The sequence below is a fragment of the Pelodiscus sinensis genome, chromosome 12 (genome assembly GCF_049634645.1).
Source record: "Pelodiscus sinensis isolate JC-2024 chromosome 12, ASM4963464v1, whole genome shotgun sequence".
In the NCBI taxonomy this organism is placed as follows: domain Eukaryota; kingdom Metazoa; phylum Chordata; order Testudines; family Trionychidae; genus Pelodiscus; species Pelodiscus sinensis.
In genome coordinates, this window is record NC_134722.1 from 5,715,030 (window position 1) to 5,742,113 (window position 27,084).

Sequence of the window (27,084 nt, forward strand, 5' to 3'; positions counted from 1 at the left end):
CACTGGAAGAAACCAGAATCTGAGGGTCTCTGGATATTAGTTTGTGACTAGCATGTTTAGTAACTGGTAACAGCTCAGGCAAATCTGATGAGAGCTTTTAATCTGTGTGTAGGATTTTTAAAGTATCTTCAATTGTTTGGTTTTGTTTGCTCCTTACAGATCTGGCCAGTGGGTAACCTGTATTAATCGCAGTAGGTTTTATCTTTGTATGGTCTTCTAACAAAGTCCTACTCCCTTTCCCCAATGTAATCTACTGCTGTTCACCGATACAGTACATTGGGGAAATGTTTGTTTGTACAGCACCTATTACCGCTTGACACACACAAGGGGGAGAGGGAGGTTATCTGTTCCTTTACTTCCCTCACCTGCCCCCAACATTCCAAAACTACTCCTGCAGAACAAGGGGGTCCTGACTGTGGTGGGCCTGCATAGTATCATCCACAATTGTTGCTAGGACACATCTCCAAATAAGCAGCGGCTGCCCATGCATTCTGGTGGATGTTGCCACTTTCATGTAAGTGCTTTACAAATGCAAACTCCTTGGTTATCACTAGCCCGCTGGGAGGTAGGTGAGTTTTATCCTTTTTGTACAGTGGGGAAGGAGGAGGAAGAGGCAGCTAGAGTTGTTAGCTCTTGGTTAATTGAATAGTTGACTAGCCGCATGAATTCCTAGCATTTAGTCGACTATTCTATAGTCCCCGGGGGCAGGGCTGGCGGCCAGTGTGTTCCTGCCTCACTCTGAGGAGCTCCCTGCCACCCTGTGCTGCTGCCAGGAGGGAGATGGTCCATGAGGAGAGACAGTTTAAAAACCAGGTCCCTCGCAGACTGGTACAGAGACAGCAGCAGCCCCTGTCTGAGTGCTCCACGGACAGAGGCTGCTGGGCAGGAGAGAGAGCGGGTGAGGCTGCCACAAAGCAGCCTCTGTCTGCGGCGGCCAGGGCTGGGACCCCCCACGGCCAGAGGCTCTGGCAGCAGTCCCTATCCATGGGGGGCTGGGACCCCCTGCAAACAGGGGCTGTTGCTGCAAAGCAGCCTCTGCCCATGGCAGGCCCAGGCTTGCCGCAAGCAGAGACTGCTCTGCGGTTGCCTCCCCCCCCCCCCCCAAACACTGTTGCTTCTGATAGAGGTAGCAGCATGGGAGGGGGGTGCAGGCGGCACGCAGAGCCCAGTCAGCAGCACTGGCTCCTGCTTCCCTCCCCCCTTGTGCCTCTGATTCAGAGGCAGCAGGGGGGTGGGAATGCAAGTAGTCCATTAGATTAACGAATTAGCCTAGGCTAATCAGTTAATCAACTACTCGTTCAAATCCCTAGAGGCAATACAGGCAGATTCAGCATAACCCTGAACTGGCATTTGAATGCTGGAGTCCCCTGCTTAGTAAGCTCAAGCTGCCCCTCCTACTTAGTGGTCAGAGACTACATTGGCTGGATCAGTTGCAGGTAGGCAGCTGGGGGCGCTTGCTTCAACCCCAGCAGCAAGCTGGCTGACACCAGCCCCACAGTCCTGAATTGGTCTGTCCTTGCCACCAAAATCAGGGAACCCATGGGTTTTATGGGTCTCAAAGGCTGATGCTGAATCAGTCTAGGAGAGAATGGAACAACTGCAGGTCTTCAGGAAATCACTAGTGACAAACTGTTGGCCCTTATAGACAGTTCCAAGGCCCTTATAGACAGGGGCTCAGCTCGTTAAAAATGTTTCCCTTCGTAGGTCACCACTGTGAGAGTCTTGATTATGCTTAGCCATCCCCAGGATGGCTGACTCCTTTCAAATGGGTGTGGTGCTTCATCTTGCTGTCAAAAGCAATGGTGACCTGGTGCATCAAACCTTAATGGTGGGAGCTAGATATCCTGTCGCTGTGTGGTCTTGACCATGTAACTTCACCGTGCCTCAATTTCCCTATCTAAAATGAGAATGGAACCACTTACTTCCCTGGGAGACTACTCAGGGCAACTCGAGTGTACGTAGTGCTTAGAAAATAACTGTGGGGAATTTTCTTGCTCTTCTTTGCTGTGCAGTTTGGCTTCCATTACAGCTAGAGTCATATTAGTTACAAGCTGTCTATTAATCATGTACCTGCTATGGTCCTGTTTGTGCAGTTTCTTTACACGTCGAAGCACCTCCCAGTGTGGTTAATACCTTTAGTCTCCTTCCAGGTAGAAGGTCCTTGGTGAGCATTTAACACTGTAGAACACAGTGTTTTGCCTGCAGAAAGCATACCTCTAGTCCATTTCTAAATAAACAAGCTTCTTACTGCCTATCTGACAATCTGAGTCCTGACCTGCATAGTTTCTCCAGGCTTCTGCCATGTCAAAACACTTGTCAGCTCATTCCACCTTTCCTGAACCTTACCCTGGTTTGCAGGGATGTGAAATCCTTGGCTTGTGGTCAGTTTTTAGATTCAGCAAACATCTGTTTACAAACTTAAGGGTACTTTCCTGCTCAGCTATCCTGAAAGGATTACCTGGTGGTGTGCTCTCATTCTCTAGTGTCGTGCAGAACTTTTTAGTTGCAGTAAAATTTATTTGGGACTGTTGGCAGAATTCAGACTTCATGGTTCAAACAATGAATGCTTGTTCTACACCCTACACTAAGAGAATTAGGAATAAAGCCAAACCCAAGATCTAGATTGTGTTTTTGATAACCAATGGCTGGATGGAGGCATGAAAAGAGCCAAAAATCTTCAGTTATGTCCTGCATAACACCACTCGGAATTTGTTTGGTGACATCAGTAACTTATGTTCTGAATTCTGCTGAGTGGCTGATCTGTGTTGGGGAGTGAAGGGCGCCTTTCTGTCTGGTTGATTCAGATTAACGTTATCAGAGGGAAATGAGCTTCTCTGGTACTTACCCTGCTATGTCTGTCCAGGTATAAATCCACGAGTGAAGTCGGGGCGTTTTATGAAAATCCTTCCCGACTACGAACACATGGAGTACAGAGATGTTTACACCTGCCGTACGTACCTCCATTAGCAAACGCTTTCTGCACTGAGCACGCACGTGGCACTGCATGGCGTGTGGAGTTACTGCAAACAAACTGCCTTGGGAGCAGAATATGGAGACCTGGTCACCCAGGCTTTCCCATGACTTGGTTCTTAGGAACTTTGAGGTGATGCCTTAGGTAGCGTGGCCAGTTGTAACCTAGGGGGAGTAGTACTCACCCCTCAGAGGTGCTGGAAGAGCATCCTCTTGATGTTTTAGACTGGTAGAAACTAATTAGGTACAGGGAGCAGATGCTTTCCAGAGCAGTGGGCTTGCGTGTGCTTTGGAGAGGCGGAAACTACTCACATTGCTCCTGAGACCAACTCTCCCCAACACTATCCAGCCCCATAAATGACACTATTAGGCTCTAGCTGAGTGGTTCTTGATCTAGTTACCATTGTGGGCCACATTCAATACAATCTGTATGACCCTGAGAATGTCACATGGGCTCAGCTCTGAGCTGAGTGGGTTGCAATCTGAAAACCTGCTGCTCTAGATTTTGTCCCGTCCCTCTGGATGAGTCTAAGAGGATGTCTCTGCCCACACCCAAGAAAAAGCTGATCCTTAATGTTCCCAGCTTTGTCATAACGATGGTCCGTTCTGCAACTTTCCTTTAGTTTTCTCTGAACTGTAGTCCCCTCTCTCTGGTGTCTTAGTCCTGGTCTACACTAGGGAGTTATTTCAGAATAACTCCCCTTATTTTGAAATAACAAGCAAGGTCCAATCTACAAAACCTGTTATTTTGAAACAACCAGCCTGTTATTTCAAAATAAGAACTGCTTTCGACAAGGAATAATGCAAATTTTGAAATAGTTATTTCGAAATAGCGGTAGAGTGGATGCTCTGCTGCTGTTTCGAAAGAACCACTCCCCAGAGTCATTCAAACTAGTTTCTCCTCAGTGCTTCCAGAGCCTCTAAGTTGAGGTAGCATGTCCACATTAATGGAGCCTGCCTCGGACGAATTTTGAGGCTTCCCCATAATGTGGACATGCTATTGTGAAAGTTATTTTGGGAGTGTAGACATGCCCTGGGTGAGATCACTGGACATCAGCTTGAGGCATGTCATTTAGAGAGGGGAATGCCTGCTTCGTTCCTCCTCATAAAATAAACTCTGGACTTCAAGATTTGTATTTAATCCTAATAAAGGGAAGTTTCCTAAGACAGGCCGTGTGATGAGTTGTCACAGATGCCTTTGAGACTGTCCCTTGATGGACTGATCATACCACTAAGCCCACCCTCCCTTTATCAATGAAAGAGGCATGCATGGCTGTTGTCCCTTCAGCCCCACAGGTAACAATAATTAACACTGGTTTTGTTGATAAGTTATTTCCTTAAGTATAAAACGTCGGATTTAAGTGGTTTCAAATTATGACAGGTCAAAGTTACTAAGCAAAATAAAACACACCAGCTAAGCTAGTTACATGCAGTTGCTTGCCTTAACAGTTGTTTTAATCCTCTTTTTTCACAAAGTAGGCAGCCACCTAGTTTGGGTCTGATTCTTCCTACTGTTCAGTCTGTTGTCCTCCGCAGTCATCTTGGTGGTAAGCAAAGGGTGTCTTGGTTTCTCCTGCTGGCCAGCTTCCCTGATGTCTCATACCTGACCTATAAATAGATTTTGCCCCAAGGCAGGAATCCTTTGAATTCAGCTTCAACCCTTCCTCCACCGCCAGGGAAAAGTGCCATATTCAAAATGGGTTCCAGCATCAGGTGACTGGGCCAGCTGTTTTTGTAGGATTTACCATTGTCCAGGCGTACAGGGAAAGACTATTTACAGATGATTGTTTTGAATACTGTTAATGGCTTTCAGTAGCACATCTAGATAGATAAATGGGTTTATTCTTCCTATTTGTAATGTCACATGCAAGAATGATACATGCACACAAATAAAATATACGCATTCAGGGGACTGCAAACTGTCCAGTGATAGGTTAGATGTTCCAATTTGCGTAAGACATTGGTTCTGCTTATCCATATTCAAAACCATATTTCCATTAAAAATATGGGGGTGCAACATCACAGGCCATACTGGATCAGAGCAGTGGTCAATCTTGTCCAGTCTTTAGACAATGCCCAGTGCTAAATGCTTCAGAGGGAATGACTGGAACAAGGCAATTGAATGATCTAGCCTCCGTCAGTGTCAGTCCAGAACCTGGAGCATGGATCTGCATCCCAGGCCATCTTGGCTAATAGCCATGGATGGATTTATCGCCTGTAGGGAGAGATCCTGAAATATAAGCTTGATGGAATGGGAACTCTGCCAGTGTGTAAATGAGCACTGGGGTCTTCCACTTATGTGCATCCAGAAAATCTGAACGTGTTTAGGAATGAAAATTATACTAGAAAGCCCCAGGACTGCTGCTCAAGTGACCTTTACGCTCAAGTTTCCTTGGGTGCATGGAGCTTATTGAAAATACTGAGTGACCCTGGAGTCATGTGGTTCATCTGCAGGCAGTAAATTAGGGGTCACCTTGACTTTGCAACCTTCTGGTTAAGGATGTTAAAGCACGGTTATTTGGCTAATTGTGTAGTTGATACCCCTTGCTTGCCACAAATTGTGTCTTGGTTTCTCCTGCTGGCCAACTCCCCTATTGTTTCATTCCTGACCTATAAATAGATTTTGCCCCAAAGCAGGAATTTGTATCAAATACACGATTAGTTGATAAGGGGGCCGCTCTGTAGAGCCGCAGCGGGGGTAGCTCCTGGAGTCAGCTCAAGCCGGGACCAAGCAGTCCTGGCTCGCGCCGGCTCTGGACTGTTGCAGCTCTGCTTTTTTTTAATGTGGCAAGAGCCCCCCTACTGCACCCCCCCTCCCCCGGCTCTTATATTTAAAATGCAGAGGCGCAGCGATCCCAGACGGGTGTGAGCTGGGACTGCTTGGTTCCGGCTCGCGCTGGTTCCAGGAACCATACGCACTGCAGTTCTGCATTTGAAATGTGCTTCGCTTACAGGGAACACGGGGTATGAGAACTTAAATTGATCTCAATATTTAAGGCTTTTTAATTTTTTTATTTTAAAAGTGTAAAACTGAATTTTGCCAAGCCGATTTAATCCATGGCCCCCTCTGCTTTTAATGCTGAGTGTGTTTAGAGACCATCACAAGGGATGCAGATAAACTCACATAGATCTATGGAGACGCAATGGTCTTGTTTGTCGTACTCTGACTTGATCTGAATGACATGGTCTGTCACTTTATCCAAACCAAGTGCCATCCTTGTGCTATGGGAAAACTACAAATTCACTTTTTTGTTGTTGTCGTTGCAAAATTTGAGTCTCTGTACAGTCCTCTGCTCTGTTAGCACATTTCTCATGAAGCCCGAATACCTTTCTAAGCTCAGGTCTCCGTAGTATTTTGGAGCCTGTGACGTGCATCTCCAACAAACAGCCCTTTCTCCATGAGTGTACATAACCTTCATAACTGTTAATGCAGCAAGGATTTAATGCTGTCTTGGCTGCAGCAAGGTGAGATTTGGATCTAACTAATGAACTTGAGTGAGAAACCAGTTTGGCTTGGTACTTGGGGTGTGCATAAAGCCAGCTTTGCCATCTCTGAGGATGAGCGCATGGTCATTTTGCAGAGGTGGGTAATCCGGGATGGAGCTACTAACTCATTTATGTTTGGGATTGTGGCTTCCTGCCATGTGCTAACATGTGGTGTGGATGCTGTGAACTCACCTGCACTAAAGAGTTAAAAGCGACCATTTGGTTTCAGCCAAACTGGGAGGGTTTGAAGTAGCCCTTGAGCTGATAACTTCAGTGAGAGCTAGAAGTGAAGTGGCCTATGAGTGACCCGTCCATAAAAGGAACCAGTGATGATCATGTCTCAATTGCTTCAGGGGGTAGCCACGTTAGTCTGTACAGGATAAACTTAAAAAACAAAAAACAACAAATGGTCTGGTAGCACTTTATAGACTAACAAAACGTGTCGATGGTATCATGAGCTTTTGTAGGCACAGCCACTTCTTTAGATGACTGGAGTTGGTCCTTGGATGCACCCTCCAGCCAGATCTCCACCTTGAAGGGAGTGACATAGGAGCAGGCTGCCCCTCAGGAATCAGAATTGCTTTACAGATTTAGTGAATAACTGGTATGAGTGTGTCATTTTCAACAGCTCCAACATTGGGTTTCATGCTGTTCCCCCAATGGCGAACCTCTTAGTTGTTCCCCCAGCTTCCCAAATTACTGACTGTTGATGCCTGTTTGCTCGGCAGGTGAGCCTTAAAGAACTAAACACTGAATCGCAGGGTTGATCTAAGCTCCTTTCATTTGTTCCCAGCTCCTCTTGCCCTGGAGACTGGAGTTTTCCGTGAAATGTGCAGCGTCTAGTACTTGTGATCAGGCAGTAGAAGCCAGATGCTGCTGCAAGAACTTTTAGTTAGCATTCATGGAATCTGAAGTGGTCCCCATCCTCTTCTGACAGGTATCCCCAAGACTAAAACTGCTTTCTGTGTCATGTCCCAGCTGTGTAGATCTCACTTGGCTGAATTATTCTGAATTGGGTCAGTAACGTTTTCTTTATTTCTCTTACCTGATTGTAGGTGGATAACACTGATACTGGAGCTTACCCAAGCAAATTCTCTCCCAAGGGAGTTGGGGGCTTGTGCTGCCTCCTGTCCCTTCCCTGACTGAATACAATCCCTTTTCCAATTGCCCTCCCCTTTGAGGTTGACAGCCTGATGGCCCTGTGAACGATGGGTCACAGTCAGTTTCCAGCAGAAGTGTTGCTGGGTTTGTGTACGTGAGGGAATATCTATCCCACTTTAAACTCACACCCTCGCTCAGTTTGCAATAGCTTCCCTGTGTACACAAGCCCTCTGTAACAGACATCACCCCAGTTGGCGCTAATTGGCCACCTCTCGTTGGCTGTCTGTGTAAGCTGCTGAGACCAGACACCTCCATCACCCTACTGAAGGTAGCTTCTGGCCACATGCATTGGGGCCAGAAAAGCTGAACCAGGGCCTGGATAACCAGAAGGAGATCCCTACACAGATTCCCTGGATGGGGACAGGGAACTCTATCCCAAGGGGATCCCTCTAACTCTGTACCAAGTTTGCAGACAATATTAAGCTGCTCAAGATAGTTAAGACCAAAGCAGACTGTGAAGAACTTTAAAAAGATCTCTCCAAACTAAGTGACTGGGCAACAAAATGGCAAATGAAATGTAATGTGGATAAATGTAAACAAATGCACATTGGAAAAAATAACCCCAACTATACATATAATATGATGGGGGCTAATTTAGCTACAACTAATCAGGAAAGAGATCTTGGAGTAGTCGTGGATCGTTCTCTGAAAATGTCCACGGAGTGTGCAGTGGCAGTCAAAAAAGCAAACAGGATGTTAGAAATCATTAAAAAGGGGTAACGAATAAGACAGAATATCTTATTGCTATTATATAAATCCCTGGTACACCCACATCTGGAATACCACGTACAGATGTGGTCTCCTCATCTCAAAAAAGATATACTGGCGTTAGAAAAGGTTCAGAGAAGGGCAACTAAAATTATTAGGGGTTTGAAACGGGTCCCATGTGAGGAGATTAAAGAGACTGGAACTTTTCAGCTTGGAAAAGAGGAGACTGAGGGGGGATATGATAGAGGTCTATAAAATCATGAGTGGTGTGGAGAAAGTGAATAAGGAAAAGTTATTTACTTGTTCCCATAATATAAGAACTAGGGGCCACTAAATGAAACTAATGGGCAGCAGGTTTAAAACAAATAAAAGGAAGTTCTTCTTCACACATTACATAGTGGTTATGTCTAGACTGGTATGATTTTCCGCAAATGCTTTTAACAGAAAAGTTTTTCTGTTAAAAGCATTTGTGGAAAAGAGCGCCTAGATTGGCACGGACGCTTTTCCGCAAAAGCACTTTTTGCGGAAAAGCGTCCGTGCCAATCTAGATGCGGTTTTGCGCAAGAAAGCCCCGATTGCCATTTTCGCCATCGGGGCTTTTTTGCGCAAAACAGTTTTCAGCTGTCTGCACTGGCCCTTTTGCACAAAAGCATTTCCGGAAAAGGGCTTTTGCCCGAACGGGAACAGCATAGTATTTGCGCAAGAAGCACTGATTTCAGACAGTAGAAAGTCAGTGCTTTTGCGCAAAATCAAGCGGCCAGTGTAGACAGCTGGCAAGTTTTTCCGTAAAAGTGGCCGCTTTTGCCGAAAAACTTGCCAGTCTAGACACAGCCAGTCAGTCTGTGGAACTCCTTGCCTGAGGAGGTTGTGAAGGCTAGGACTATTACAGGATTTAAAAGAGAACCTCCATGAATGTATCTAGTTAAGTTCATTAATGACTATTAGCCAGTATGGGTAAGGAATGGTGTCCCTAGCCTCTATTTGTCAGAGGATGGAGATGGGTGGCAGGAGAGAGATTGCTTGATCATTACCTGTTCAATTCACTCCCTCTGGGACACCTGGCATTGGCCACTGTCGGCAGACAGGATACTGGGCTGGATGGACATTTGGTCTGACCCAATATAGCCATTCTTGTAGGTACAGAGAGGGGAGGAGGAGCCAATTGGAAAGTGGGGGGGGGGGAGAGGGGGCTGCTTCCATCCAGAATTGAGAGAGAGCTTGCAGATTCGTCCTCAGTCTTTCCATCTTTCAGAATCATAGTTGTAACTAACCAGGCCTTGACTGTAGAGAAAGCACATGTTGGGCTGACTGAGGTTCAGCCACGCAGTGCTGCTGCAGGGGGCGCTCTGCCCCTCCCAGTGGCGACAATCTGAACCAAAGCCATTGTGGTGGGAAGCCCAGATGTTATCACTTTTCCTGGAGACTTGCTTTAAAAACAAAAGAAATAGAGCTCCCCCCCACCTTAAGATGCAGATAACTGAGGGTATGTCTACACTACCCTCCTAGTTCGAACTAGGAGGGTAATGTAGGCATACCGCACTTGCAAATGAAGCCCGGGATTTGAATTTCCCGGGCTTCATTTGCATAAGCGGGGAGCCGCCATTTTTAAAACCCCGCTGGTTCGAACCTCGTGCAGCGCGGCTACACGGGGCTCGAACTAGGTAGTTCGAACTAGGATTCCTATTCCGAACTACCGGTACACCTCGAGATGTACCGGTAGTTCGGAATAGGAATCCTAGTTCGAACTACCTAGTTCGAGCCCCGTGTAGCCGCGCTGCACGAGGTTCGAACCAGCGGGGTTTTAAAAATGGCGGCTCCCCGCTTATGCAAATGAAGCCCGGGAAATTCAAATCCCGGGCTTCATTTGCAAGGGCGGTATGCCTACATTACCCTCCTAGTTCGAACTAGGAGGGTAGTGTAGACATACCCTGAGAGACTTTCCCTGCCTCCTAAGAGGTTTATTAGCAAGTACCAGGAAGGGGGTAGAGAGACTGCAGTTAGTTTTTAAGGCTGCTCAAGTTGCAGGTTCTGTCTGGGAACAGTCTATTCCCATTGGGCTGATTAGGGAATCTTCGGGCTCTGAACAGCTGTTAAAAGCCTTTCACATTACTGGAGAGAGAAGGGCATCTGAGTCTTGGACTGCTCAGTTTGTTCAGCCGCCCAGTGGCAGGAGACTCTGATTTTTATCTACGCTCAAGGGTGATGTCAGTCACTGAGCTCGCTGTTGGTATGACTCAGCCACTTTCCCTAAGCAAACATGGCCTTCCCTGAACTAATCTGTAACTGGCTGATTACCCAGGCACTGAGTTTATGAACCTTGTTCAGTACAAGCCTCTCCTCTTTTGAACAGGGACTTGCTTGTATTTAAAAGCCTGGTGTGAAGGCAAGACTGTCAGCTGTAGCAATTAGCCCTGACAATGGTTCTAATGGAAGAGCTTTTCTTCCTCCAGTTCAGATGAAAGCCAGGTTTCCCGTTCTAATCTTAAAAGCCGCTGGTCTTTATCAACCATGCCCAAACAGGGTGGAGGAGACAGCTAGCTGAGCATGGGGCTTCTTGTGTATTAAAGGAAGGCACTTAGACTCATTTTTAAGTCTCATCCACTTTGTATCCTTCATGCAGTTTGTAATTTGTGCTTCGCTCTATGGGCTGAGTGAAATTGGACCAGTTTCTCCTCTGTCGCTTTCCAGTTCTTCCCTAGTGTGGGGCTGTTTGGGATTTAAACAGCCGTCTGCAGTGTCCTGGACCCCACATGTGAAGGCATTTATATAATGAATGTTCCTGTTTACTTCTATACAGTTACTTTTTAACACACACACTTTGGACTTAAAGTTCTTCAGTAACAGGATTCCCACCAGCTTAATCTGGCCTAGTTAAAATCAGTTAATTGCCCCATGTACTTACAGAGTGGGAGTGTGACTTTATCAAAGTGTGGTGGCTTGTTATCAGAGGGAGACAAGATCTATTTCTTGCCTCTCTCTTCCTACCAAAGACTTTTGAGCCATGCAGTTGAATAAACAGAGCAGCAGAATGTAATACTGACCTAAGTGCCCTATGAAGACTCATGTATATAAACAGCTTTTTGCGGAAAATTATGACTATGGGTCAGAGTAAAAAGCCAGAAAGTACAATTGGAATTTAGTCTGACCCCCTGCATAACACAGAACAGAGACCCACCTTTAAATAATCCCTAAAGTAGATCTTTTAGAAAAACATCCCATCTTGATTAAAAAAAAAAACTTGTCAGTGATGGAGAATTGGTAAATTGTTCCATTGGTTAATTACTGTCTAAATTTGTCTAACGTTTACTTGCAGTTACTGGATTGTCAGACCTTTCTGTTTCCCATGTAGGTTTTTCGACTGTGATCAAGTCACTTCTTTAAACTTTTCTTTGTGAAGCTAAATAGATGGAGTTCCTTGAGATTATTGCTCTAAGGTAGATTTTTCTAGTCCCCTAACTATTCTTATGGCTTGTTTCTGAACCCTTGCAAATTTATCAAAATCCTTCTTCTATTATGAACACCAGAATTCAACATTGCATTCCAGCTGCCAAATACAGAGGTAAAAATGCCCTGTCTCCTCCTACAATAGCATGGTTGCCTGCAATGAACAAACTGGAAAAATGATTTGAGGTAAATAGGAGTTCAATAAGAAGAAATGCAAAGTACTCCACTTAGGAAGAAACAATTTAATGCCACTAAAATGGGAAGTGGCTGTCTAGCAAGGAGTACTGCAGAAAGGGATCTAGGGGTAATAGTAAACCACAAGGTAAATATGTCTCAGCAGCGTGACACTGTTGCAAAAACAGCAAAAATCATTCTGGACTGCATTAACGGGCGTGTTGTAAGCAAGGCACACTAGGTAATTCTTCTGCTTTTGTCTGCCTTGATTAGGCCTGAATGGAAGTATCGTGACCAGTTCTGGGCACCACATTTCAAGAAAAATGTGGAGAAATTGGAGAAGGTCCAGAAAAGAGCAACAAGAATGATTGAAGATCTAGAAAACATAACCTATGGGGGAAGACCGAAAGAATTCGGTTTTAGTTTAGAAAAAAGAAGACTGAGAAGGGACATGAACAGCTTTCAAGTACCTAAAGGGTGTCTCGAGGAGGGAGAAAAATTATTCTCCTTAACCTCTGATAAGAAGCAGCAGATTTAAATTGGAACAAGGGAGGTTTAGATTGGATATCAGGAAAAACTTCCTACCTGTCAGGGTTAGGGATGTTAAATTGCAATTAATCAACTAACTGAGCAGTCGATGTAATTTTCATCCACTACTTGATTAGTCGATAACGTACATTTAAACTGCAGTGCCCACAGTGGGGTTAGCTCCCAGGGGTGAGCTTGTGCCAGCCCCAGAAGTTAACCCCACAGTGTTTCTGCACTTTTATACATAAGAGCTGCTGGGCTCTTACTACATTTAAAAGGCAGAGCCGTAGTGTCCCAAAGCCACCGCGAGCGGGACTGAATTAGTCCCTGCTCATGCCAGGTCCCGTGCTGCACCTCTGCCTCTCCTGCCACCCTCTGGCAGCGTGGAGATGGTGCTGGGGAGAGCCTGCTTTTAATCCGGCTCTCTTCCTCCCCTTGCTGCCTCTGATATAGAGGCAGCAAGCAGGGGAAAATGTGAGTAGTCAACTCGACTACCCGTTAAGCCTAGGCTTATTGGATAGTCGACTGTTCTTTTACATCCCTAGTCACGGTGCTTAAGTCCTGGAATAAATTGCCCAAGGAGGTTGTGGAATCTCCTGTTTTACTATGTATTTTAGAAATGTGCATCTGTCTGAGTCCATTTGTTCAAGAACTCCTAAAAGTAAGAGCTAGGACCAGCAAATTTGATATGCAGTTTTTTCTTATAACTTAAGGGGTTGGTTGTGCCAGGATGATGGGATGTGTGTGGAATTTGATTTTTCTCATAAAATGGAGAGAGAGAGGTGTGATAGGAGGGAGTTATACTGCAGAATGACTGCGAGGGGCCAGTGGTGGGCACCTGGACGGCTATAACCCCGTTGAACCAGCAGGGGTCAGAGGTGGAAAAAGGGACAGCTATTTACTATATATGTCAGAATGCCTGTCTGTTTGTCCCCCAGCTGGAGGACATGCACCTCTCCCCCAGCTGTGCCTGCTGCAGCAGCCTTGGTCAGGCACTTCTCACCTGGACCCAAACTGCTGTGAGACACAGCTGGGGTTGTCCCCTCTCCCTGGGGCAGCCTGCATCCTGAACCCCTCCTCCCTAGACCCACACCAAAAAATTGACTTTCTGAGTTGAGGACCCGAGCAGTACCAGATGAATCTTCTAGGTGGAGATACTTAAGAGCAGATTAGACAAACATCTGTCAGGGATGATCTGTGCTTAGCCCTCCTGTGAGGGCAGGGGACTGGACTTGATGGTCTCTCGAGGTCCCTTCCAGTTCTAGTGTTCTGTGATTCTATGGAGAGGGCTGGACAAGGTAACATAGGAGGTCCCTATCAGCCTGTGTCCTTCGTTCACATTAGGCCATTAAACACGTAAAACTCCTGCTATGTCTCAGCTGATGCTTTAGAATCAGAGTGGATTAGCCTCTGTAATCTCCACGCGAGGCAGGCAGATGGAGTGGATACTTTCAGTTCCTTATGACTTCTTCTGTCTGCGGCTTGGCCGGGTTCAAAGAATTACTTGTGGTTTCCAACTTGCGGAAAACTTTCCTACTTGTTCCCCCTTTTTTGGGTAGGCTTTAACCCTTAACTAGCTGTAAGATGAGGATCCAAAGTGCACGATATGCTACGGTAGATGGTGGTTGGGAGCAGCTCTGAGGAAATGGTGAAAAGGAGAAATCTCAATAGGTTACTACAAGGTCGTCTGTACATGTTGAATCTGTAATGACACCCTGTGTTCTGGGCGCTGCTGTCAGGGACTCTGATGTGTGTGCGGTTAGTTGGCCGTCGTAGCTGAATCGCATGAGGATCAGGAGCTCAAATGGAGGCAGGGGGATGCCTCTGTTTGGACAAGGGGATGTTCTCTTAAAGCGAATGCTGTTTGTCTTCCCTGATCTACCTTATGTGTATGTTTCCGACTTCCGCTTCTCTTCCCCCCCCCCCCATTCAGCCCCCATTCACCGGACACTTCAGCTAGAAGTGTCTGGTGTCGAGAACATCTTGCTTGTGCTCAGGGAAGTGAATACCTTGCACGTGTAGGCTCCAAGCAGAGCATGTGATGTCTATCAACAGGTCTGAATGAAAGGCTTTTGCGCTGGAAAGTTGTTTGCTAGTTGGGTCCTTGGATCTCTGCCTGTGTAAATCCTTGAAAAGTTAGCTCTTGTCCGTGCTCCCGGCAAGAGTGACGCTGCGTAGGAGAAGAGTGTGTGTGTTTGCAGTAAGCTTCATGTGACAGCTTTTAAAAAGTCTTCAGAACTGGCCCCTCTGGTTTAGGGGAAGGTGGGATTCTCTCTCCCGTCCGCAGTAAGGACCTTGTTTGAGGTGGTGTCAGTCAGTACTCTGTGCAGTTTAATGGCCGCCTCTTCCTCTCCTCTTGCAACCCTCTGGCTGCGTTCACTGGGAAATGTCTTGTTCTCTCTTCTGTTCCCTAGTGCTGCACCAATACCGACACATCTTGGGACTGTGGCAGCCGGACATTGGCCCCTACGGGGGACTGCTGAACGTAGTGGTGAGTACAGAGATGCCCCAGAATCTTATGGCATCAGTTTCTCCCAGCTACCCATGTTGTACAAGCGCCTTTTAAACTTGATGCTTCTCTCTTTGGCGTAAGTTGACACTTCCCACATTCCCCATATGCAGGTGAGAACATAGTAATCAGAGTGAACAGGGCTCTCTCTCCCTCACTGCTCCAGGTGCTCAGATGGTTAGGGTTGCCCCAAACACAGGGTTGAGCCTCTGAGCATGTTGGCTAATAGCCATTGATGGACCTATGCTCCATGAAAGTACCCAGTTCTTTACTGAGCTCTGTTGTGTTTTCTTCCATCGCAACATCGCCAGGCAATGAGCGCCCTGGTTAGTTGTCCAGTTCTGTTAGCATGTGAAGAGAGACCACCGTGCCGATCTGGCCTTGTGTCTGTTGCTGACTCCTTGCTCTCCACGGCCACTTTCCCATTGTGGGTGAGAATGGGATGAGGTTTGCAGTAAGGGGTGGGAAGAAGAGCTGGCTTATTCACATGTTTTAGCGAGTGAAGGAGATCCTGGCCTTCCTTACCCACTCTGGTGATAGCGCCCAACAATTTGTCATCCAAAAGCCAGACAATTATGAGGCTAGAAAATCTCCCTGTAAGAGAATTGCTGGCAATCTGGACTTGTCACAAACCAACTGGCGCCTGACAAGCCTCGGCGCGTATCTGGCATCAAGCTGCTTGCAGTAAGAGATGTGACTCCTCATCTCACAAAGCAAAGCTCTAGAAGGATGGTTCTTCCCTCTGACGGAAGCGGCACTGTCTATATTTGGGCTGTGATCTGGGCTTTGGGAAGCAGCTGTCTAGCGCTGGAAATGCATCTGCCTGAAAACAGCTGCAGTGCTCTGGCGAGAGCCACTTCGCCCCCTAACTGGAGAGGTTTGGGCCCGAGGCAATAGCTGCTCCTCAGTGAACGAAGGATGGGGGAACCTGGATTCCATTTGTCTCTCCCACCTCTTCACAGGTAGATGGCCTGTTTATCATTGGCTGGATGTACCTGCCCCCTCATGACCCTCATGTGGACGACCCAATGAGATTCAAGCCCCTTTTCCGGATTCACCTCATGGAGAGGAAATGTGCGACTGTTGAGTGTATGTACGGCCACAAGGGGCCCCACAATGGCCATATCCAGGTGAGCTCCAGCCCACGCGCACTCTCCCCTTCCCCAGGATACTTCGCTCGGACACCGGAGAGGCGTTTGCATTTCCTGGGCCTGTAAATAAGTATCCAGTGGGAGAGGATGTGACGCCGCAACCGTGATGGGTCCCACACGAGGCTTTGCTCTTTGTGTCTGCCCAGTCGGCTTTGGTTTAGTGATGGATGGAGGTCATTTGGCCATCTCCTGGTCAGTTCTGATCTCCAGCTTGCTTTCAGTGGTGCCCTTGCATTGGTGAGGATGGATCAGCCAGCACGGGGGACACCAGTGTACGGGAGTCAAGGGAAGGATGCTAGACAGTCCCATGCACTGACCTATCACTGTGCACACTTAGGGCCTGTCATCCCATGTAGATGCCCAGGGGAGCAAGTTTAAGCTAATCCACAGGGTAGGCGGCATGTTTAAGGAAGAAGCTCTAGGGACACCCTCCTCCTTGAAACAAAGCTCGAATGCAGCTTGAAATTGGGATTCTTCACTGGAATGATCCACGCTTGCTGCCTTTCCCCAGCACATGGAGCTGCTGCAGAAAGAGGTTAAAGCACTTAGTCTCCATCTCTCGCGGTCACCTATTAGGTCCCGCTGCCTCATTGTGGCCAGAAGGCATTGGCAGAGGGAGTAAATCTTGCCTTCCCTCATGTCGCATTAGGATTCTCTCTGGGGCAGCCTTTGTTATGTTGCTACAGCTGTCGGCTTCTAACCTGAGCTCTCTGACTCCCCTTCCCGATAACTGCAGATTGTAAAGAAGGATGAGTTCTCCACAAAGTGCAACCAGACAGATCACCATCGAATGTCGGGAGGAAGGCAGGAGGTAAGAGCGTCCCTTCCAGCCTGGCTGGGAAGTCTGTCACTTGCATATCCATCTAAATACACTGGGGGTAACTCCGTGGGTGAGCCACACCAGGATGGGGTGGTACTGGCGTGTCCCTGTGACCGGTGTGCTCAGGATGGGAGCTGGGATTCTCGCCCTAAGGCACCAACTAACGTGTAATTTTATATGTATTGGAAAAAGCAAAGCTGATTGAATAGTGCCCATCTCGGTCTTTGGGGAGTCTCTAACGGATGAAAATAATTTGTGGTTTGAATTTGCCTGAGGCAAAATTTGCAAGTGACACAATTTCTCTTCCTGCTGATGCAAGGAGTGTCAGGAAGTGGCTACTCTTGGCATTGTGGCTTCCCCTTAAAAATTCTCACATGCGGGTTAGCGTTATGCATCGCAGGATCCAAAGGAATCTTCTGGTGCTGAGTAAGGCCTGGCTCCAGGCTCCCGTCCTTGGGCCTGGCTCAGCAGTCAAAGGATAAAATCCCCTTGGCAGGAGACCTCAAATACTGGAGCCCGATTGGTTGCTTTGCCGCACCCGTTCCCAAACACAGCGGAGGGGGCGAAGGACGGTTTCGATCAGTGTTCCAAGGTCACGAGATAATGAGCAATCCTCCGCTGCCCCGTTGCCTTTCAGCACGTGGCAAGACTTAGCCCACAGTGTTGTCCTCCTTCCTGTGCCATGTCAGACCCCTCAGGTTGCGTTTGGCAGCCCATTGTGGAGTAAGGCAAGCGGCCTTCGCACTCTTCACAGCACTCGCAGGCTGCTGAAATCTGTGTGATGTCAGGCCAGTCACAAACCGGCACAATATTAAATACCAGCCAGGCTCGTGTGCCTCGTTGTCTTGTGATTATGGTAAGTGGGGCTTTTACTACCTGTCTGCGGAGATGAGGGATTAAAACGTTGCTTAGCAGCTCAGGAGTGATGGTAATTAGTAATAGTAATTCAATACAGCGGTTCTGCCTTCAAGAGGGGAAAAGCAGGTGTGTCGTGAGACAGCTTCTCTGTTAACTGCTGTGCAGCGTAGTGATGCTCATTGCTGAGAAGTTCAGTGAGGGTCCGTGTAGCTAAAATCGGACTCTGAGTTCTCGTACTTCGAACTGTTCCATCTGTGAAGCTAAAAATCCAACCCCTCCCCCACCCTTCCTGGCGGTTCCCAGATAAAGAACTGATGGCATTGTAGAGACAGGTTTTTGGTCGGTTCTGCAGCAGATGAATGATGTGTGTACAGTGCTTTGGAACCAACGTGTTGGGTAAGTGAGAGAGAAAGTCGGTCACTGGAGGCTCCGTGTTTACAAGATGAAAAAATACAGGTTCAGAGTAGGGATGTAAGTGACTAGTCGCTTCCCCACCCTGTGTTGCCTCTGTATCAGAGGCACCAAGGGCAGGGGAACAGGAGCTGGTACGGGGGGGAACCAGCTTAAAGGCCAATTCCCCACCCCCCCGCCCCCAGCACTGTCTCTGTGGGAGGGAAGGGGAGGCAGATGCGCGGCGTGGGAAACTGCGCAAGCGGAAACCGAAGTAGTCCCCGCTTGCTCAGGTTCCCTGCTGTGCCTGTGCCTTTGAAATGTGCAAGAGCCACAGTAAGCTCTTTTACATTTCGAAGGCAGCGAGCAACCCTCTCCCCCCCTCCATTATTGACTAATCAAGTAGTTGATGCAAATTCCATTGACTACTTGATTAGCTGATCACTCAAAATTTAACATCCTTAGTTCAGAGGCTGATATCTTCAATAGGCTGCTGTTGTCATCCCATTGTAACTCACCTTGAACAACGCGAAGTCCTGGGGCACCTTATAGACTAACAGATTTATTGGAGCATGAGCTCTCATGGGCAAAGACCCCCTTCCTAAGAAGCAGATGCATCTAACAAGGGAGCCTTTGCCCACGAGAGCTCGTGCTCCAATAAATCTGTGAGTCTATAAGGTGCCCCAGGACTTCGCGTTGTTTATGCAGATTCAGACTAACATGGCTACCCTCTGATACTTGTCGCCTTGAATGAATAGGTTTTCAGAGATTGCTCAAAGCTGCTGCTGAGACACTTTGGAAAGGTTTCCCAGAGCTCCTGATGGATTTAGGAGCACAAATAAGTCAGTGGAATTTATTTCCCTCCATCTTTTAGCGTTTTTGACAGTTTTCCTTCTTTGTGATAATCCATGCGCCGTGTAGCATGATCTGGGGGATGTGGTTCAGGACTGACAAAGTTGGGGGTAGAGGTTGTGTTCCCCTTTCAGGAAGTGCTTTGAGGTCTGGGGATGAAAAATGCTGTATAAAGTAGCAGGTCTTTTTTTCTTTCTATAACCTGTTGAGCACATGGGCTTTTTCCCGCTAGCCAAGTACCTGAATTCTGTTGCATGGCCAAGAGCGATGCTGCGCAGCTGAGGCACCATCACAATTATAAATTGTCTGCAAGCGGCTCGTTGGTTTTACATTTCTCCTCTGTGTGTGGCTGCAGGAATTCCGGACATGGCTGAGGGAAGAATGGGGCCGGACTCTGGAGGATATCTTCCATGAGCACATGCAAGAGCTCATCTTGATGAAGTTCATCTACACCAGCCAATACGAGTAAGGTGACCTGTTCTTTCCTAACCCATTGGGGTTAAGGGCATCTGAACCTGACCCAGTACACTGCTGTGGTGTTGGATCAGTTTTTCTGGTTAACAGATAACCAGGCTGCAACACATGCAAACAATTTTTTTTCCTTCCACGGATTTGTTTTTAGGGCCTATGCTGTTTGTGGAGAGGGGGGTATTTTCCAAGCAGATAATAAACATATAATAGTCCTAATCAAGTGCATTATCAGGATTATGATAGTGCCCCAGGAGGTTAATTTGCATAGGGCCCTTTGGCACTGAACACTGTACAAACACATGCTAAGACCGTCCCTGTAAGCATAGTGAAAGTAAGGTGCAGTGAGGGACACAGCAATAGGCTACATGGTTACTCAGAATAACTGTGTGCCCAGTCATGGCTTGCTCGAGCCATTCCTGCGCCCCGGGCAGCGGGCGTGTAACTCATGTGCAGCTCCACCCCAGGCGTGGCTCCACCCCGGTGCATGTGCGGCCCTGGTGCGCTGCGCACCTTACAGCTGCAATTGGGTGCGTGGTGCCTGATTGCAGCTCTAAGGGGTGCCGCGTGGCCCCAGGCGTGCAGCACCTGATTGCAGCGCTAAGGGGCGCCACACAGCGCCCTTACAGCTGCCATCAGGCGCCCCCCCCCATAGGTTGGCACCCGAGGCAGCTGCCTGGCTCGCCCCCCCCCTTAATCCAGCCCTGTGCCCAGTAGATGGCTTTGGGTCATTTGATTGTCTAATCTTAATTATACAGGCTTCCCACCATGGCAAGGTGCTGTCCCCAGTGCAGGATTCTCTGAATGGCTTTGAGACACTCATTAAAACACCAAGCAAAGAGATCGCCCTAGTGTTCGGGAACCTGAATGTGGAAGTTGGAGCTGGAAGGTCTCATAAAGAAGTAGCAGGGTACAAGGGCCTGGGTTTACAAAATGAAAGCGGGGAGGTGTTTAGTTGAATCCTGTGACTTCCTCTTTACAAACATGATCTTCACCCAACGCCCTAGACCTTTATACACAAAGATGTTACCTGACGGGGTGGCTAGGAACCAGATTGACTGACTGGTAAAAAAGGGATAGAGAATATCTTATTGCCTCTATATAAAACCATGGTACTCCCACATAGTAAATACTCCATACAAATGTGGTCGCCTCATCTCAAAAATGATGCATTGGCATTGGAAAAGGTTCAGAGAAGGACAACAAAAATGGTGAGGGGTTTGGAACAGGTCCCATATGAAGAGAGATGAAAAAGACTTGGACTTTTCAGCTTAGAAAAGAGGAGACGAAGGGGGATAGGATAGAGGTCTATAAAATCATGACTGGTGTGGAAAAAGTGAATAAGGAAAAGTTATTTACTTGTTCCCATAATTAAGAACTAGGGGTCACCAAATGAAATTAATAGGTAGCAGGTTTAAAACAAACAAAAGGAAGTTTGTCTTCACTCAGCTCACAGTCAACCTGTGGAACTCCTTGCCAGAGGATGTTGTGAAGAGTAGGACTTTTAACAGGGTTCAAAAAAGAGCTAGATAAGTTCATGGGGGTTAGGTCCATAAATGGCTATTAGCCAGGATGGGTAGGAATGATGTCCCTAGCCTCTGTTTGTCTGGAAATGGATGATGGGAGAGGGATCAAGTGATGATTACCTGTTGTGTTCACTCCCTCTGGGGCTTTGGCCACTGTCGGCAGACAGGCTACTGGGCTAGATGGACCTTTGGTCTGACCCAGTATGGCCATTCTTCTGTTCTTAATGATGCAGCAATAAAGGAAACTGAGTGTCTGACTCAAGGATCTCTTGGTGCTGATTACTAGAGGACACTGATTGCTAGGGATGTAAAATCTCATTTAACCAGTTAACCACTTAAATGGGTGCTACTCTGGCTGGGCCTGCCGTAGGCGGGCAGCTGGCCCAACCAAGCTGGAGCAGCCCTTCCTCTTCTCCCCCCCACATTGGGTAGGGGGCTGCTCCAGCCAGGTCACCAGTTAACCCTTGACATCCCTACTGGGTGCATAAGGCTTCTAGGGATCCATTCACTAGTTTGCCAAAGTGTTGTGTGACCACTGAAAGCCTGTGTCACTGGTCATTATTGTCATTGTGAAATGTATGTACAAATAATATGTAAGGTGGGGGGGGGTGTACACGTCATTTTCATTGTGAAATGTGTGTACAGATAATATGTAAGGGGAGGGGGTGTATCTGTACACTAGAAATAATCTTTACGAGGTTTGTGAGTTGGTGCCAGCACTAGAAGTGGATACAAAAGTTTCTTTCAGGCAAAAGTTTGTCTGTCTATGGAAATTGAGGATTGTATACTTCATTGTGAAATATTTCCAGGAGATTTTTACGCTCTGATCAAAAAGCTCAGATTGCAAAGTCTTCAGGGGAAATTTCAGACCAGGAAACAAGCAGGGTTATCCTGTTTTGCACGTGAAAACAATGGATATTTTGACCTACTCCGGCAGGTACAGAGACTCAGTTGGCATCTTTCACTTAGGAAGTAAGTTGACAGAGAGCTTGTTTCATGAGACAAGGATCACAGCTAGAAGAAATGCTGGGAGAAGGACTTGAGGCAGATGGATTTCATTAGCATGACATCCTGCTCAGGGCATCCAGGACTGAGAGCCAATTGTTATCCTGCCTCAGCAAATGAGTGCTTTGGTGCCACTACACTCTATCTGCTCCCTGATGCACTAGCCTGTCGCCCTTGCCAGCCATATCTTGACTATGCTGTTTGCCTTGCAAGTAACAATCTGGGAATCCCCAGTCCTTGAGCTTCCCCAGAGATGTTTCTGCAGTTTCCTCTTGCTGGACACACAAACTATTAGGTTTGCTGTCCCCGAAGAGACAGAGCACACATCAGTCTGTTGGGTTACCTGAAAGACTCACTTCACTTTAATACACGGCATTGAGAGGGTTTGGTAACAAAACAAGCATTGGTTTATTAATAAAGGACAGAGGTTCAAATGATAGTCAGCAAGAGAGAGAGTCAGTTACTGACCCAACAAAGCACGTCTTCTAGTGCCTAAAGCCTAATTCTAGCCAGTTACAATCCTGCCCTAAGTGGTTTTCTTGCATCAGTTTACTGGCATCTCCAGGCCAGGGCAGCCAATGGTCACAGATTGAAATGGTGCTAGTGATAGAGAACTCAAGTGTTTTGTTACCCAAAGTGTGTTGTCCCTGCCTCGAGCAAGGAGTAGTGATAGAGATGCAGCCATGTTAGTCTGGTGTAGCTGAAACAAAAGACAGAACTATGTAGCACTTTAAAGACTAACAATAATGATCTGAGGAAGTGGGTCTGGCCCACGAAACCATCTTGTTAGTCTTTCAAGTGCTACATAGTTGTGTCTTTTGTTTGAGCCAGGAAGGTTTCCTGGCGTGCAGACTAGGCTGTTGCTTTGGCTTTGTTTACTGTAATATGTTCATTGTCCTTTGCTGCTGGTCAGACAGGAGAATCCACATTCCTGTGTCTAGGGTAGGCTCCTGGTGTGCACCTCTTCCCAGAGGCATTTTCAGAACATTAGTTCTTGCACACACCCAAGATTTTTGGTGCACTACCTATACATATTTCACACTAATTTCTGGGACCAGCTTGTCGCCAGTGTGTGTGAGATCTTACATGACCCCTTTTAGACTCACTGTGACTTCAGTGTGTTGAGTAGGGATGTTAGGGTGTGTCTAAACTACATGGCTCCGTCGATGTAGCCATGTAGATTAGGCTGATCAGCAAAAGGAAATGAAGCCATGATTTAAATAATCGCGGCTTCATTTAAATTTAAATGGCTGCCGTGCTGAGCCAACAAACAGCTGATCAGCTGTTTGTCGGCTTAGCACGCTAGTCTGGACGTTCCCACACTGACCTGAAAGCCCTTTATCAACCTCCCCGTTATGCCTCGTAGGATGAGGTTTACTGGGGAGGTCGATAAAGGGCTTTCATGTCGACGGGAGCATCCAGACTAGCACGCTGAGCCGACAAACAGCTAATCAGCTGTTTGTCGGCTCAGCGCGGCAGCCATTTAAATTTAAATGAAGCCGCGATTATTTAAAGTAATTTAAAGTAATTATTTTAGTAATTGTTTAGCTGCAACAATTTTTAGCAGTGACATCCTGCCTTCCCCCCTGCACTGCTGCCTCTGTGAGGCGGTGGGGGGGTGGGAGGGAAAGCAGCTTCGTGTATCTGCTCCCGCCAGCAACTCCCCCTGCACTGCTGCCTCTTATACAGAGGCAGCCAGGAAGGGGGGGTATGCATGTAGTCATTTGGCTAATCTTTTAAACGACTCTACGCTAACCTCCCTAGGAGATGCCTGAAGGACTTGAGGGTTGGTGTGTCTCTCCCTGACCCGTGAAGAGAGAGTAGTGCCGCCTTCATTGACTATAGAGGCCTGAGGGGGACATGCTTGTGGTGTCAAAGGCCCATGGTCTTGAAACTAATCCATGATGGGCACAAACAAGGTTTCTTCACATCAAGGTGCCTCAAAGCCCTGGACACCCCCAGGAAGTATCACAGTTTAATGGATAAACACTTTCCTGAGTGCAGACCAGGTGAGTCCAGCAGCCAGCTATTCGCCTCAAACGTAAAATGAAAACTTAAGACCTTTGGTAGCTCCACTATGTTTGCATCTGTCTGGAATCAGTGGAAATTGCAGGACTTCTGTGCGGAACAGGATTGAAGCATTTGTACAGAAGGAAGGAGAACACCCTGAACACGCTTTGGAGTAAAATAAAAACTGTCCTGCTTGAAGCTGCCAAAGCAGAGATTCTGAAAAGTCAGCATTGGATCCCAGGATAGCGTACGGAGAAGGGGTTTGAGCTGGTAGAATTATGAAGCAGAGTGAAAAAGAATGGCTTAGAGACTGAAAACCGAAGACGAGAATACAAGGAACCAAGCAGATGCAGTGGGTATTGAGAATATTATCTTGTAATTGCACACAAGCCAAGTTTTTTGCTCTGGATAATCCACAATTGCACAAGCAAGTGATAAAAGCAGAACTTCACTCATTTCAGAGAAAGAAGGCTCACGTGTGATCAAATCATGAACCTCTGTCACATCATTGAGAACTACAGGATTGCATGAAAAACCGTATTCCATACCATCTGACTTGACTGTCCGCCGAAGATACCAGCAGACATGGGGATTCCAAAGAATCTCATTGAACTCAAGTCTCTGCTGTCAACAGCAGTGGGCAGTAACAACCGGCTTTCCATTGGACAGGGTGTGAGGAATGGTTGTTCTGTCCTTTTCAACACATGTAAACAATTGGTGGCAAAACAAGCCTTGCAGGGTTTTGGCCGAGTGGGTGGAGCTGGGATTTCTATTAGCAGACCTCTCTTAACCAGTCTCAGGTAGCTGATGGCACCATGCTCTTGGCTACAGGTTCCTGAGGGCAAGCAAGGAATACTGGAGTCTGTTTTTAATAAGGACTCTCCATAAATGAGGTGCAAATGAAACACGTGCACATTTTCGTGAGTCACAGAAATGGAATGCTCATGGACAGTATGACCTAAATCAAGTTATAGAGGCACCAGATAGTTTAATCCGTCTGGGATCATACATACCCAATGAAGGGGCTGTTGCAAAAAAATCAGACAATGAGGAACGTCTGTCAGCAGTGGCGTCCCTTACAAAGGTTTGGAAAAAACTGGCGTCTCAACGTACGAAGGTTTGATGGCAAAGAGCTTAATTTACTCCTAGCAACCTGTGGGTGTGAATCAGGGGAAACTTGCTGCTAAGAAGAAGCTTTTGAGATGTGATGCTGGCTAAGACTCTTGCCGACTTTCTGAATGGAAAACACAAATGTGATTGGAGAGACGCTGCCCCTCCTCTTGGAATGATCAGGTGCAGTTATGTCCTTGGGTTATGTCAGGCATAGAGATTAATATAGTGGTCAACAGTGAGTAGATCGGGATCTGCTGGTAGATCTTGGAGCCTCGGACAGGTGATCCTGACTGGTTTGGCCAAGTGGCTGTTATCAAGTGTGGCACTTCAGCTGACCCCCCACTCCCCCCAACTGCTGCACATCTCCTGCCCTTTGCTTTGGAGCTATCCCATCAGGAGCCTCCTGCTTGCTGTACAGGGCAGGGGAGGGAGAGGACAGCTGATGTCAAGGTTCTCCCTTCTCCCACGCTGTATCCTATCTCCACAGAGCGGAGAGGGGGCACAACAGGACTTGGGAGGGAGTTTGCTGGCTGCTTTTGGGAGTGGTTCAAGGCCAGGACAGGGATGAGCCTGCCTTAGCCCCATTGTACCGCCACATGAGGTCAACAGTGCCCAGCTGGAGCCCACATCCTGAAACCCTACCCCAGTCATAAACCCCCTCCTGCAGCCCTGCATCTAAACGCCTCCCAGAGCCTGCACCTAGAACCCCCTCCAACACCCCAATTGCCTGCAGCTCAGAGCCCCCTCATGCTCCAAATCCCTTAATCCAAAGCCAGAGCCTGCACCCCAACCCTCTGCCCTAGCCTAGTGAAAGGGAGGATGGAGCGAGCAGGGGCGGGGCCTCAGAGAAGGGGCACAAAGGAGGCGGGGCCAGGGGATTTAGGTTTTAGGTAGATCTCGGCTTGCACTTAAATTCAAAAGGTGATCTCATGCATCAAAAGGTTGGAGACCGTTCGATTAAAACAACCCTGAGCAAATGATCGTGGAAGGACAGGTGATGGGTCGTCCTGGTGGGGGACGGCCAAGGAGGAGCTGGAAAGAGTCTGTGCTGCAGTTGCTGAGTCTCGAAAGCTACTTAGTGGTTTGATAAAGGCTGCCAAAAGGGCTGCTCTGATGTCACCGATGTTCAGACACAAATAAATGTATCTTGCTGAGTTCTAAAATGGTGTGAACATCAGTGATCCTTGCAGGGTATTTGCTGAGTACATTTTTGTAGCAGAAGATGCTTTTATCTGGCACCAGACACACATCACACAGTGCCAGCTCCTAGGATCATAGCAACTAGCGCTAAATGTCATTTTCAAAAGCCAGTCGCTTGAACAAATATGTAAACAGGCTCCACTCTCCTTGGATGCTCCAGTTCTGCCAGAAGTACAGGTGAGTTGACGTGCTGTGGCCTAGGAACAAGCCCACCCTTTGCGGCTTGACAGCTTTCTTCCCCAAACAGACTCTTTGGAGCTGGGGTTGGGAGAGGTGGAGAAGGGGGCCGTCTGCTGTAGAAAATCTGGAGTGCTGTTTGGATTCTTAAAAAGCCCCTTTAGAAGATCCAAGGCAGGCGAGGGACGCGGGGGGGGTCGCCAAAGCTCCGGGCGAGGAAGTGATATTACATCGTTCCCTTATAAATTGCCTGACCAGCTTCTGTTCCACAGCAACTGCTTGACGTACCGACGCATCTACCTCCCTCCAAGCAGCCCTGACGACCTCCTAAAACCAGGTCTCTTCAAGGGAACTTACGGGAGCCATGGCCTGGAGATTGTCATGCTGAGTTTTCATGGGAAGAAAGCCAAGGGCACTAAAATAACGGTAAGTGTTTGGTTTTCTCTCTCCTGCCGGTTCCAGCTGCCTTGGAATCAGGATAGTGAAGTGCATACCTAGTGAGAGTCACTGTCCTATGTAGTGGCACTTAGACCA

General features: G+C 47.5%; 1 protein-coding gene across 2 annotated transcripts in view; it reads left to right on the forward strand.

Annotated features, from left to right (window-relative positions):
• The window catches only part of FBXO31 (F-box protein 31), a 48,743-nt gene that overhangs the window by 9,611 nt on the left and 12,048 nt on the right, over positions 1-27,084 (forward strand). The window contains exons 3-8 of one of the 2 annotated variants that reach the window (XM_075939930.1): positions 2,864-2,950; positions 14,886-14,962; positions 15,943-16,110; positions 16,868-16,942; positions 19,407-19,516; positions 26,823-26,976. In XM_075939930.1, coding sequence (XP_075796045.1) covers positions 2,864-2,950; positions 14,886-14,962; positions 15,943-16,110; positions 16,868-16,942; positions 19,407-19,516; positions 26,823-26,976 — 671 coding nt within the window. The remainder of the gene's footprint in view (positions 1-2,863; positions 2,951-14,885; positions 14,963-15,942; positions 16,111-16,867; positions 16,943-19,406; positions 19,517-26,822; positions 26,977-27,084) is intronic. The other variant, XM_075939931.1, reaches the window with a different exon arrangement.